Genomic DNA, 15304 nt, shown 5'->3' on the forward strand with positions numbered 1-15304 from the left:
GTAAGTATGAAAGAAGATAAATCCAAAGAGGAATTCTTGAATTCTTTTGCTATAATCAACCTTCTTTTATGAGCATTCAAATATTGATGGACTTTTGAATGGATATTAAACTGATAAAATGAATATGAAGAACAGATGAATATTTCTTTCCATTTTTTTTTTAAATTTATAATTTTTATTATATTATAATTTCTATTTAAATTTAAAATTTTTTTTATTTTTTTATCTTATATATTTCTTCTATATAAAACAATATAATAATTTATATCAATAATTTGTATCGAAAAGAACATTCTTGAAGTAAAATAAATATTTCTTCTTTCATGTTCCCTGGAAAAAGAAAATAAAACAAAAGAAGGAAAAACGGAAATGAAGAAACAAAGAAGGAACGAATGAAGAGAGAATGAAGAAAAGAAAGAAAAAGAAAAAGAAAAAAATGAGGAAAAAGGAAGAAGAATAAAAATGTAATGCCTTACATACAGCAGAGTTTGCATTTTTGATTTCGTAAACCAAAAAGGAAAAAATTACAATCATTTAATTATTCAGAAAAAAAACTGATTGACGATAACCTGCCGGATTATAATAGCATTCTTCTGTTCACCTCCTTTATGAGAATAAACAAAGAGGCGCCGATGCGCGGTTGCACTGTAGTGTATATACTTAAAGTTTAAGGCAAAGTAAAAGTTCAACGCGACACTGTTTTATTAACAAACAAAATTGGAATGTAAAACATGTGATCAAGAAAAAAAACCAGGAAGTAATTTTCTAATTAATTAAGAAATATAGAAATTTTCCTTTTCAAAAGGTAAAATTGTTCTAATTTAATTTAAGATATTTATTATTTTTAGTTTCTCAATACTTAAATGTGATCCTAATTAAATTCTGAATGTGTTCTCTTTTCTTCAGGATTTAGATCAACCACTTACATGAGGCAGGTCACACGAGGGAATCATTTAGTCTTGGTGAGACTTTAAGGTTGAAGAGACCGAAATGTCAGGAGCGTTTCGAATGATTTAAGTCGTGAAGAAGAAATGAGAAAGAAATAAAGAAGAGGTAAGAAAAAAGAAAAGAGGGAACGAACAAGAAAATCTATAAGGTAAAAATGTCCTAGATGTTTTTATGAAAAAAAGAGAGAAAAAATATTTAAGAGAGAATACATTTAAGTTTCACATTGTCTAGATGCTCCATGAAATATGCAGATCTCCGTGTGAGCTATTGCTACGGTTGAAAAACTCGGATGAACTCGTTTCGTGACAGTGAGATTTGGCAGTGAGATCTCTGTAGAATAGGAATGAAACTCGGTTTAGGAGTTAATAATGAAACAAACAGAAGATTCAGAGAAAAGATTGCATCCGTTTTCTTGTTCTAATTGACGTTTAAATGCTATTTATGTTTTGGAAATTTGAATGGATCGCGAGATATTACAGTAGGTATAATTGTGTGATTTGAAATATTTGATTACAGTTCAATTTTGGGATTTAAGTTTTTGTAAAATTTTATGAATGATATTAAATAATCTTTAAGATTTTGGAAGAAAAATTTCGATTTTTGATATTGGAAATTTAAATTTCTATTATATTACTACATTCAAATAAAATTATAAAGTATTGGATTGTAAAAGCTTGACTTTTTCAAAATTTTTAATTCTAGAATTGTAGATTTTATTGTTATAGATCTTAAGTAGATATAGTATAATTCTAAGTATTTAATTTCAGGAATACTGAATTGATATTGAAAGGTATTCATTATCGATATAATGAAAAGTACTATTATGTTTACTACATTCTACATAATGATACGTGAAGATCTTAAATCGCACGTCTTGTCCTCGTTTCAACATGGTGTATCATGAAAATCACTAGTTTCCTTTTTTGTTATAATAATCAACCAGGGTTTGACATTGACATTTAACTGACAATGATGTAATTGGTAACTTTTAAAATTAAGTAATAGTAATGTAAAAGTAATAACTTTGAGAATAATTTGAGGAAATTCTAATTCATCATATAATTTCTTATAGAATCATACTTAAATAATTTATATCATATTTTCAAATAAATATTATAACATAAATTTTATATTAAATATAAATTTAAAATATATATACATTTAAATATAGATAAGAAATAACAGTATCATAAGAAATCATCAATAAAATAATCTATTATTTTATTAACTAAAAAATAAAGTTTATCGATATTTCTAGGATAATTACCACTATTTTTCAAATAAGAACAATTTCATCTTATCATTTAATTCTTAACATTCTTAATATAAATAGAAAAGATATTAATAAGCAATATCTTAATCATAAAAAAAAATTATCAATTAAATATTCTATTATTCTTCAAATAATTCATTTTATCATTCAATTCTTAATAAATAATATAATAAATAATAAATAAAAAAAGATACTTGTAAATACAATTTTGATGAATTACAGTTAGTATTAGATTCCAGCGGTGGGGTGTAAGGTTTGGATCTTATGGATCTCCCGTTTTCACATCAAGGTGATGAAAGGAAGAGACCAAGTGGAACGTAGAATTCGCACGAGTGCGCGAATTCAATGGAAGGTTATGAATATCCGATCCTCTGTCGAAGTTGCGTGTCATAGTTAGCCAGCTTCTTCGCGCCGTAACGCCTTTGTCTGTTGCGCATCCAAGTAGACATTCCCTCGGTCACGATGAAAGTGAAAATCTTCGTTCTAGTCGCGAATGACCTACTGCTTGCCAAGAATCTGGGTGCTCCGTCAAACCACGACCATCTCTTTCCGCCGATTCCCATATCATGAACCAGTTACGAAGCTACTGATTTGAAGAATAAGACTTGAATAGTCATTCTTGGTTGATTGGGATATTACTGTCTCCTGCCTTGTCTTTTGAAATTAAACTATTGGAAAATTTCTGAATTCTTACCTATTCAAAATGTACAGTGCATGATAATTGTTAATAAATGTTTCCTTTCTAGCTTTAGATATTCAAAAGTTATCTATCAATGCATGATAATTTTTTTTTTTTGAATACTTAATTATTATGTGTCAATATATATATGGTAGTTTTTTTTCAAATGTTCAATAATTATGTATAATTAACATTTTTTTTTTTGAAACGAAGAATGAAGAATGAAGATGTAGAGAGAATGGATGATGAACTGGGAGCATTTACACGGGAGCTTGAAGAGAGAGGACTGTCTCACTCCTGTCATTTTAGCGATTAACATGCACGGTGAAGACATTTTACAAGTCATGAGCGGATTATTAACCATCGCTTTAATAATGTCTAATAATATGGTATGTAATGCTTACAGATGTAGATATTATTTTCAAATGTTGCAATTCCTATATTTGTAATAATTTAAATGACCTTTCTTTTTAAATTCCAATTTAAATTTGAGCTAATGTTTCAGAAATTCTTAATCAAGAATACATTTGATACTTCATCTAAATAATTGAATCTTTAATAGTTTCATTATAGAGATTGAATCTTTAAGGATAGATAAAGTGTTTGAACCTGGAATTGACATGTACAGACTAACAATCACAATTTAAGTAATGTCGACCCTTGTCAAGGAGTTTGAATGGCAGTGAAAGATTGAAATTGCAAGAATCATTTGTGTTGATACAGATAATTCTATATTGCGATTTTGCAGATCACTTTTGATATAGTTTTGTAGAATTAATTCATTATTTATATTTTCACATAAGAATTATTTATTTCTTTTTCTTCTCTATATATATTTTAAATTCTAAATATTTTTATTATATTATTATTATAATTATGTATATTATTATTATATAATTTATTGTAAGAAGATATATTCAAGAAGATTGTTGAAAAGATAAAATTTTTTTGAAATTTATTTTTTTAATTTTCAAATTATTTTATTTTAAAATGAATATTTGAGAAAAATCTACAACAACAAGAAAGATTTCTCTTAAATAAATGACTTACATTTATCATTTGTAAAAAAGAAACTGAAAAACAATCTTCTTCCAAATATTCTGACAAGTATTTTTCAAATAATACATATTGACAAAGATATATGTATCTTTATATGGAAACATTATTCCTGACAAGCATTTTAATTGGAAATGGCTACCTGCTCGACCATAATTGACGGATTCCCTGTAACACTGATATTTCATTAAATTTACTGTACGTCAGTTGAATTCGATTTGGTAGTTGCAACCATAACTATACTTCTGATTGCTCATCTCTGCTACTATTTTACCAATCGACACTTGGAAAGACGATGGAAATTCATTTTCAATGCAATTACTAGTCGATGTATATAAAAGCTTCGATGCAGAATATAATTAATAAACATAATATAATAGTAGGTTTTCTATTATCCAGTAATAAAAAATTTTATTATCTTTTACTATTTTTTTATTATCTTTGTAAAAAAGTTAATAGTTTATTCAAATATTTTTTATAATATATTTAATCTATCATGTTTTATATAATGTACTGAAGACAATAAGTATGCAGAAGGCATATAAAATATGAAAAAACAAAAATATAAAAATTACAATAAATTAAATATTAATTTATTTTATATCGTATTAGAAAATAAAACAATTCTTTATTCAGATTTAATTTGTTTAGTTACATATACGGAAAATTGGATTTTCAAAAATATCTTTAGAAAATTGTATAGATTTATATGAATATTATCAAAAATGAAAATAATATAGTAATAACATTTTGTTGCTCAAAAAGAATATAAAAATATTCTCGAATTCTCTTGAAATTTAAAAGGGCAATATCAAGTCAATTAACAAGTTTACAGTAACAAAGTGGTTATTTGAACTTTAGTACTTGTATATAATATGATTAATTTAGACTTAAATAAGATTTTAAACTTTTTCAAAAATTTAAACTCTTTCATTTATTTAGGACAGTTACACAGTTACTTGCTTTTACCATTAAAGTGAAGAAATATATTTAATACGTTTCTAAATCTCTGTCAGACATATCCATGTTATCTGAAAAATAAAATGTTCATATTGATAGAGATAAAGTGGTTAGTTAAATTCACTAAGATAACTTGACCAATCTGAAAGTGATCTTAAGGTGGGAATATGGATGCAATATCGACAGTAGATTATTAGAAAATAGTTTGCTCTTTCTCATCAAGTCTCAGTAAGAGGAAGAGGACGATTCGCAGCGAATGTTGCAGCCTTGATGACCGTGGAAAAATTAAGCTGGAAGAGAAAACTTTCTCATGACTCCAACGGCCGTCACCAGTCGAGCAATTAGTTCGCTTTACGATCATGGAATCTTAAAAAGTTTTCCACTTTTAAAACGATTCGAGGATCGTGCGATTATACAACAGTCACACCGGCGCCACCATCGATTTTTTTTCTTCTTCCGCCGAGGTTACACTCGAAGCAGTAAAAATAAATTTGACGATTGTCCACTGTAACATTTCAGCTTTTTGCGTTTCATAAATTTACACTTGATATCGGCGCTTTGGAATTCACTCGACCGCTTTCTCCGTAAAGAAAGTGAAGTTGCAAGAAAGAAAGGTAAAAATCGATCGAAAAATAATTATTCGATTTTTCCTCCGATGATTAAATTAAATTCAATTTCAAAATTCAATTTTTTTTTCTAGCATCGAAAAACAAAATATCATTCTACACGAATGAATGGAGGAATATCTTGACGCCCACTATGGAGACATGCATAACGATTTACGTCATTCTTATAGAATCGCTCTTACTGAACATGTTTGTGGCATGTTCATTGATGAATTTCTTTCTGAATCATGCCAGTGGGTGTAACCGTGATTCGTAATTATCTGATAATTCGTCTAATGATATTCTAACATCAGTTTCATAATAGAAAGATGCAATCCGTTCGAGATGGATGTCCTAAGCTAAGAGCCCATCATGCGGTTATTTCGCAATATTTTTCGCACCACTTCCCACGATCACCGATGCGTAACTTCTTTCACATTCTATACGTTCAATAGAAAATTATAATGGAAAATTTGTAAGGTTTGATTAATCATTAGTAAATTTCTTTTGTTGGAATTGTTGCAAGATAAACTAATGATCTAAAAGATTGATGTGTAAAATTTTAAAAGTTACGAAAGAAATATTTATTATTTATAAGTTGATTGTTTAGATAAATGATTGTTGGAATGTGTGGCATATTATTAGTATTTATTATATTAACATTGTTAAAATTTACAGATACGATTATTTTCTAGAATTTTAGAGAAAGAATATCTAAGAATAAAATATGAGAATTGAAAGATGCTCCAAAGTGAGCAATTTTATTAATTTTTTGATGCAAATGTATGATTAATAATAGTGGTTCAAAATGATTATTATTGTTATTTCATATGTAATTATTATTCAAGATAAATCTAAAAGCTTTACATATTGATCGCTGGTTAATGGTTTATATTTTTCTTCTTCCAATTAATCTTCAAAAATATAAGATACTCAGGTACAGTAAAATTAAAATTGCATCTTATTGCCAATTTCCGTCTGCTGATTATTCAAATGTCAAAAGTTGAGATCGATATTTTTATTTAACGTAAAGTTTGCCATTGACTCGTTTATGCATCAAATGAATAGAAATAGAATATGCAAAGAGTAGAAATATATTTGATCCCATGATAATCGACACATAGAAAATTTATAATTTGATATTTAATTTTACCAATACAATTGTGAAGCATAAGTCAATTTAATCATCAATTTTTGTGTAAAGAAAAAAAGTCAACAATATTTAATGTATTTTAATATTGCAGGAGAAAGAGTAATTTATGATTTTAAATTTTAAAGAGGATTGAAACATTTAAAAATTTATTTATTTTAACTTGAGATAAATGACATATCAATTAATTATAATTAAAAATTCTATTCGTGAAAGATTAGTAAATTTAAAATTTTAAACAATAATAAAACCAGTAAGTGAAGAAAAATCAAAGTTCTAAATTTATATTATTTTAAATTGATTCTAATCTGGTATCCTTAAATATTCTTTAAATATTTAACATAATATAGATCAGATTAATTATTGAACTCTAAGTAATGATACATTTTTTTCTATTTCAAAACTTTCAGCCACATTACGATTGAATTAAAGCATCTCTTCGGCCGTGAAAGGGTTGAAATAACATCGTGCTCTGCCCTGACTGATCTTGCTCGCTAAATGTACGTAAGACTGCAAGAGATGGATTGCTCGCTAACCAATTCCAAGCATGCGTACCTTTCTCTATTTATCTTTCGATACCAATATCTGTATATATATTGGATATGTTGGATATGTTGGATTTTGAAAAAATGGATTCTTGTTATTCTTTATTTTCTTGAAAAGGATCAATCAATCTATTTGGAAAATTTTTTCAATCAAGATAGAATGAAGGATAAAATGATATTAAATAAGACAATATTAATAAAAATATAAAAAATTATCAAATTAATATTACAAGTGCAAAAAAAATAAAAATAATCTATAGAGTGTTTATGATTGTATTATAAAAAATCATAAAAAATTTCACAGAACAAAATTATATTATTTGAAATGGTACATATAAGGTAAAACAATTTTCTTCAATGCAATAAAAATACATAAAAAAATTAATGTTTTCATTTGTTTTTTTATTTGTTGCAAGATAATGAGAAAAGAATTAAATTCAAAAATATTTCAATATGATCCAACCTCTGTTCTACAGAAACATAAACATCTATGAAATATCAAATTCTTTTTGATCCGTAGCACGATATATAATCGATGGAATGACTTCTTCATGCTGCACCTTCGAGGCTAGAAGTCAACAGGCCTCGAAAGATCATTTGGATCACATTGATCCGGATTAATGTCTTCTCACGGTGAAGTTAAATGAGTATGTATAGGTTTAACAATTTTTTTTTAATGTAATATATAGCAATAATAATAAGACAATATAGTAGTATGTAGTAGAAGTTGCTTCACGGTAGTGTAATGTTGATTAGTCAACGCAACATTCTTTATAAAGTATACATGATTGCTTCACGATACATCTTTATAATTAGTTTTTTGTATTACAGATTTCCGTATTCCGATGGAATGAAGACTAGATGGTAATTATCATTGTTGCTATGAAAAAGAAGCTCTATTAAAATTAATAACGAAAGAAATGTAATAATATGGAAAATGATGTTTTTCCATTATTCTTGTACTTGGAGAATATCCGCTCTAAAAAATTATTATATATAAAAAATGAATTTTATAATGAAAAAAGTAATTTGAGAACTGGATAATAAAATCTAAGAAATTTCAGAGAACTGGAAAAGGATCAAGAAATTGAAAGATTGTTACTTGTAACACAGAATATCTTCCAAATATTATGAATCAAGATTTCTATTAAAACAAAGGATTAAACAATTCACAAAATGGCAAGAAGTCAACAAATTGATGATATGATTTATGAAAGAAGAAAGTGGTGCAAGATTCATCTTAGCAAGATCGATCATGATAAGGTTCTCTAAGGCAAGGTGAGGCAAAGTAAGGCGAAACAAGGCAATATGCATCATTGGTCCCCTCTTTCTGTTCTTCTGCTTCGGTCCCAACACGCGTTCAGGTATCATCTTATTAGACCCACGCTATATAAACCCAACCTGCCAGCATGCCGGCCAGTTACGTACTGACTTTATTCACAGTCGTGCCGGAGTGCATCGATATAATAACGAAACACGTGCCTCATCGTATTTGTGAACTCGTAAGGGTTGCTCGAAAAATGTTAAATATGTAGTTGATGATGAAGACCTCGGTGATATTTCATCGTTCGGCCATCACTCGGTGACGGTGCTTTATTAACCCTGATACGGGATCAAAGATATATACATATATATATTTTTATAAAGTGATGTTTTGTGGAGGAGATTATTCGTTATGGATGCTTTTCTGTGATTCAGGATTGTAATTTTTCTGTTTGGTGATTAAAAGAAAAATTTTCGTTTATGGATAGTTGTTAATTCATAAATGTCTTATACGAGTTAATCGTTTTATAGTGTACTGGACCTAGAATCTGCAGAATTTAAGAAGAAATATCTTTTTGGAAGTATTAGCTTTTAGAATAATTATAATTATAAATTTAAAAATAGAATCTTTCGAGATACTTGAATTATCAAAGAAATTTGCTGATTAATATATATATATATTTTTTTTTTAATAATTTTTTATAATATCATCATTTAAAAATGTATTTAAATTTCATAAAACTAATCAGTGTATTATTTAAACTATTATTTAATTTTTAATCTTTCTGCAGATAATATCATAACGTAATACATGCATTTCTAAATATCAAGTTTTATTTTCTAAAAAAAAATATCACAGTTATATGGAGATTTTAAAAAAATTGAATTTTTTAGAAATATTTTTTAATACTGATACAAATTTAATAATTAATTCTAATTAATTTTAATTATGATTCAATTCAGACGAATAAAATAATTAGTCTCTATATTCAAGTGAAATAAACTGAAGAATGTGCAGACAAACGAATATGTTTCTTCCATCAGTATCGCGGGAAAACTTGAAAGGGATTCGCAATCGTGTAGTTCGCGATTCTCAGGAGGGAGTGGTGCACATGCATGAAATGAATACGAAAAATCGTAGAAAAGTTAGGGTGTGGTTAACCGTAAAATGTCGTCGAGGTCTTTCAACCCTTTATAAAGCGTATATTTCTATGGAAGTAAAACAATATATGTTTCCATTGTAAATGAATAATCTTGGAAACTATAATTTTTCTTTGCTCTTTTTGTAATTCTATTTTATATTTTTGAAAGAAAATTATTCAGACATAAATTTTCAAAAGCTAAAACATAATTAAATTCTCATATATTGTAAATATCAGATTACAAAAAACTAATATATGTATAGTTGAATTAAAGTTAAAAAATATTGTTAGAATATTAAATACTTTAAATTATTAAAGTATTAAATACATTATAAAGATTATTTAATGAAAATATTTGTTTATTCAAAAATTATTAAAATAATCTTATCCAGAGTTCAGACTTCTATTAGATATTTATATGAGATATTAGATATTAATTTATGTTTGAAAAATTGTGAAATTATTGCATAACTTTGAAAATATTTTTCATTTGAAATTTAAATATTAAATGTTGCCTCCATCCGTCATATTAGATTATCATAAAGAATTAATTAAGATCTATGATGCTTTTATAAAGGGTTGATTTTATATGTCTTTTCACAGTTTTCTTTTGAAAAAAAAAAAAACGATACGTGAGTGAAATTCTGATCCTTTGGCTTTCTTCACAATATGTTTTATCTTCAGGTGAGTGATTAAAAAATTCAATTAAATTCAATTAAAAATTCAATATACTCAAGAAAAGTTTATCATTTGGGTCCATTTGAAAACCAGAAATATCTTCAGATAATTACTTTCAATGCATTTCATCTATTTCTAAAAAAAAAATATGAACAACTCTCAAAAGTTTTATTTTCAATTGTATTCATATCCTTAGACGTGATTTCTGTTATTTGAAGTAATGCACAATTGCTAACATTTAACTCAATGGAAAGAGTCAGATATTTAATATAGTTAATAGTCTACCTAGTGTGGTCTGTCTAATTATTATAATTAATCGCAACCTCTCTACCATTTCTGCACCCACGATGCATAAATCTCAATTCTCGTGCGGTGGAGAGAAAGAGAGAGGTGTCAACAAATTATCTTGGGTATCCGTATGGTCTTGCAGTCTTTGCGATTAATCAAGAGAGATGAATCACGCAACGCAATTGATTTATCGATTCGTAATCCCTCTGAGGAGTATTAGAAGTGGTTAACGAGGGTGAGAAGAAAGAACTGTAATCAAATTCGTTATCCGTGAAATGATATAAATAATATATGAAATATTATTCTTATGTGAGATTTGCAGTTAATTATTCGCTTGAGATACTTACTTGTTTGGAATTTTTAATTTTTTAAAATATTTAAAGTGAATGTAATGTATTTCTAAAATATACTAATTCTTTATGCAATAAGATTGTAAATATTTAATATACGAAGTTTTCACTGATTTATGGGTAATAATGAATTTTTATTGTTCACATTTCTTTCAATTATACAATGCTATTTTCTTTTTCACAGTTTCATTAAATCGACTTCTAGCTATGTTTTATGTAATTTACATGGTAATTGTGATCCCCGTTCCAAGATTTAAAAAGAACTTGCATCATTTTGGCTATGACAATGAACGTTAAACAATAACTGGTGAAACAATGGTGTAAGCTAGCTTTTCCTTTAGTTGGTAAATTTAAATAAGTGACAAGGCCGGTAAGAGAAGATTATTTAATATTCTTCGCGAGATTGTGAATCATTTTGCAATATTTCAACCATTTCCTAGTTTCTTCTTTTGATTTATTCTTCTTGATTGACTTTTAAACGAAGGTTTGTGATTCATTTCCTACTTTCTAGATATTTTTTCTTATTATATCATGAAATTATATATATTTATTCTATAATTTCTAAAAAATTATGTTATCATATGAAGAATATGAAGAATAAATATATAGGAAAAAATCAGAAAAATGAAAAAAATTTAATTTTCTTTTTTTTTTATATTTCTTCAATTCAAATTTATTCAAATTCTCTTTCTTCTATTTCTTTGATATTTGAAATATTAGAAATTAGTTTTTTATAAATTGATCTTTAAATATAATAATATCAAATCAAACGTTTATGATCTTCAAATTCCACAGTATAAAAATGAATTTTTTTAAACTAAGATCTTAAAATATTCCACGCTGCATTTCTTCAACTGATTGATTTCCATGGAGTAATATTGCACGTGCCTAGTGTACAGTGAAATGCTGATACACGTAATAAAGAAATAAATGAATGGTTAATTGCTTCCCTGATAGAATCTTTTCCTTCTGGTATGTTGTTATAACACATTTCATCGAAGATTATAATCATTGCATCAGATGGATCAATTGATGAAGTCAATAAAATCACCAAGTCAATTGGTGAGAAAATCTAGAAATGTAGATGAATATTCTGGAATTTTTTTTTTTTTAATTTTTTAAAAACAGGATTATATAGAACAATAAATTTGAATAATAATATAGGCATAGTTAGACATAGTTTGTTTAAGATAAATGAAGTTATAAAGTAAATTGTTTCACTTCATGGTAAAATAACGCTCGTACATATTAATTATGTAATTAGCAACTGAAATGAGTCGAAGAGAATAGTTTCACACGCATTCGTTACACGAAGCGAGGGAACGAAATGAGGCGGAAGATATGCAATTAAATTGTTGCAAAATCGCTGTGAACAAGCGACATATACGCACAATAAAATATTCTTCAAGCAATTACACCTCGTTTCAAACACTCCTCTTTATTCTTTTATTTTTCTAATTTCCTTTCATTGTAATGATTTACTTTTACTTTTCTAACATTTAATATTATTTAATAAAATTTATTCTAATATTTAATAATTTCTAATATTTATTTAATATTTATTTAATCTTACCATCTTTTAGCATAAATAAATATGCTAAAATAAATATGTTTAAAATATTATTTATTGAAATTGAAATATATCAAAATTTTCTTCTGGTAAAATCATATATTTAAATTAATGATAAGTATCATTGAATCTATATGGTGAAATGTGTTGTTGGGTTTGAAAAAATTTAACAATTAGTAACACTTATAACATGTGTTCTAAGATAGTGTATTTATGCAATTCTTCAGCCTCTAATTAAGAAAAGAAATGCTCATGAGTGTCGCATTGCACATCTGTCGACTATTTAAAAACACGAATCCAGCTATATATCAATTTGCAACACGCTAATAGTTCATTATATTCGCGTCATGAATTGTGTTTCATATTGAGCTGACACGTTGTTTCATATAGAACAGGAAATGCAATCCTAATAATGATTGTAATTCACTGTGATTGCATAAATGGAAGTAGATGGCTCAAGTGGAAGGATATCTATTTTTCAATAAACAAAGGTTGATGTTTATAAAGGACTGATTAATTAAATATTTATTCATGCAACTCTAATCAATTTCTTCTTCTGTTCTTAATTTTTTTTTAATGTTTTTTTTCTGCAAAACAAATATCCTATTTTTTTATTGTTCTACTTTTTTTATATTTTATTGAAAAATGATTTCTTACTAAGAAATCAATTTTTGTAAAACTTGATCCTTCTAACATTAATTAATATTTTTTATTACAGATAGCAATAATTTGTATGGCAATAGTCCATGTAATATGCGATCTACCACCTGGGACAAGACGTAATACATATCTGCCTCCTGAACCAACTAAGGGTTACAATTATGAAACACCTTCGATACCATTTTTAAAATCAACAACTCGACCTCCATTTACTACACCACCCAGTCATACATATCCTAAACCAACCACAAAATTTCCAACATCAAGACCTTCCAATGGTTATCCACCTCCCACTAAACCTACTCCGGAATTTCCTGACTCAACCAGACCTACTGGAAGTACTATACCAAATAATGGTGGTGTAAGTAATGATGAAAGAAATCATTTTACAAAATTGTGATAGAAATGAATAATTGACAATATATTAAGTATATTTATATTAAGAAATATTTTCTTCACTTTTTTTGTGTCTAATATTTACTTTCTACATATTCATATTTATAATTAAAACTTAAAATTTCATGAAATTACTCTCATGAGTACATTTTATTTTATTCTTAGTTGAGCTATTTTCATTACAATTTTTATAATTTAATTTCAGCACGACCATCATCATCATCACGAGCCAGGCATGCCATTTGACTTCAACTACGCGGTGAAGGAAGACGCCTTTGGAAACGATTATTCCCACAACGCGATAAGCGACGGTGACATCGTCCGCGGGGAGTACAGAGTTCAACTTCCTGATGGAAGATTGCAGATTGTCCGCTATACTGCCGATTGGAAACATGGGTTCAGCGCGCAGGTTTCCTACGATGGAAATCCACGTTTTGACGTCTCTCGACCGCCCGGCAATTTTGCAGGCTATTAAGTTATTAATGTCCAGTTTATGGTTGCGAACCATGTTAAAATGTTTGTCTTGCGGTTTTTATTGTTGGTTTCCACGCCTTTGTGTTGCCTCTACGCCTCCATTGAGCGTTGGATTGTTCGTTTTCAGCATATCGAGTCAATCGTGCCAAAAAAGAAGTTATTAGATGCATAATTTTTTAATAATATTAATCATTTTAATAATTTTTTTTTAAATTTTTGCGAATATTTTTTAGTAAAGAAAAAACTTTTTGACCAAATCTAAAAACCAATCGAGAAATATATTTATTATATTTATTATTATGAATTTGATTTTGTTTCTATTATATTTTTCGGTAGATTTACTTTGATTAACTCAATTTGTTGAACGATAGCTGATTGTGAGATTATTATTCTTTATCTTGTCCTTTTTTTGAGGTCGCTAGTGTCTTTAAATAATAGTTTCTAGGAAAAGCACCACTTAAGATTTTTTTCTTAAGAGAATTTTCAAAAATTTTTTTTAATGTTAAATAATGTAATTTTAATTTTATTGATAATTTATAATATCTTAAATTAAAAATTTTTAATAGCTGGAATGGAGAACAATTCTGCAAATTATGATACCTTTTTTATGGTATCTATAATTTTATATTAAATTTTGTAATAAAATATAAATGAAAAATATTATTTTTGCGACCAAAAATGGTTCAATACCAACTGGTACTTATTCGATATCGTTAGCCATCGCAAAATCTAGATCTAAGTAAAAAAAAGACCTTAGGCCAGAGTATATTTTATATTCTCTAATTATAGATGTATCCAATGGACATGGATACACATATAGGAGAAAAAAAATAAAAAAGTTTTCATAAAGTCAAGGTGTACTTCTTTTTAAAACATGAAGTAGCTAAAGACTAACTTGTAGTAATAACAATTTGTTTTAAGAATGCTGATGAAACTAACCCTCTGCTATCACGTATGGCTACTTTGTTTTGTTTAAAGATTTTATAAAATTTGTACGATAATTTACAAAGTAAAAAAATATGAATGTTATATAAAATTATTTGAACATATTTTTTATCATTAATTGATAGGAAGGATGAAAGCGATGTATAGAAATTTAAAGATTTTAATAAATACACCAAATGATTTGATAATAAAAATGTATTTTAATATATTTGCTTTTATATAATATAATTTTTTATAATATAATGCTTTTTAATATATTTATGTATTTCTGATTATTCTTATATAAATATATTATATATTATATATTTCTTCTTGTAAAAAA

The 15304-nt window shown here is 26.9% G+C and overlaps 1 protein-coding gene across 2 annotated transcripts; it reads left to right on the forward strand.

Moving 5' to 3' along the window:
* The first annotated feature begins 4715 nt into the window (after positions 1-4715).
* On the forward strand, positions 4716-14886 carry LOC107996393 (pro-resilin-like). Of its 2 annotated transcripts, XM_062078718.1 has the most exons (11): positions 4716-5530; positions 5617-5775; positions 5847-6458; positions 6766-6924; positions 7082-7171; positions 7737-7863; positions 8048-8080; positions 8281-8494; positions 10225-10305; positions 13226-13528; positions 13769-14886. In XM_062078718.1, the coding sequence occupies exons 9-11, from the start codon at positions 10291-10293 to the stop codon at positions 14036-14038; spliced, it is 588 nt and encodes a 195-aa protein (XP_061934702.1). In that variant the 5' UTR covers positions 4716-5530; positions 5617-5775; positions 5847-6458; positions 6766-6924; positions 7082-7171; positions 7737-7863; positions 8048-8080; positions 8281-8494; positions 10225-10290; the 3' UTR covers positions 14039-14886. The 2 variants fall into 2 exon arrangements, with proteins under 2 accessions (XP_061934702.1, XP_016909904.1); XM_017054415.3 differs by lacking the exons at positions 4716-5530; positions 5617-5775; positions 5847-6458; ... (3 more) ...; positions 8048-8080; positions 8281-8494 and adding an exon at positions 8547-8718.
* Positions 14887-15304: the final 418 nt, after the last annotated feature.

The sequence above is a fragment of the Apis cerana genome, linkage group LG8, assembly GCF_029169275.1.
Source record: "Apis cerana isolate GH-2021 linkage group LG8, AcerK_1.0, whole genome shotgun sequence".
NCBI classification, from domain to species: Eukaryota; Metazoa; Arthropoda; class Insecta; order Hymenoptera; family Apidae; genus Apis; species Apis cerana.

Excerpts from the sequence above, each read along its gene's own strand:
- LOC107996393 (XM_062078718.1), top strand. Across the intron at positions 13,529-13,768 it reads CTATACCAAATAATGGTGGT|CACGACCATCATCATCATCA; the intron begins GTAAGTAATGAT and ends ATTTAATTTCAG.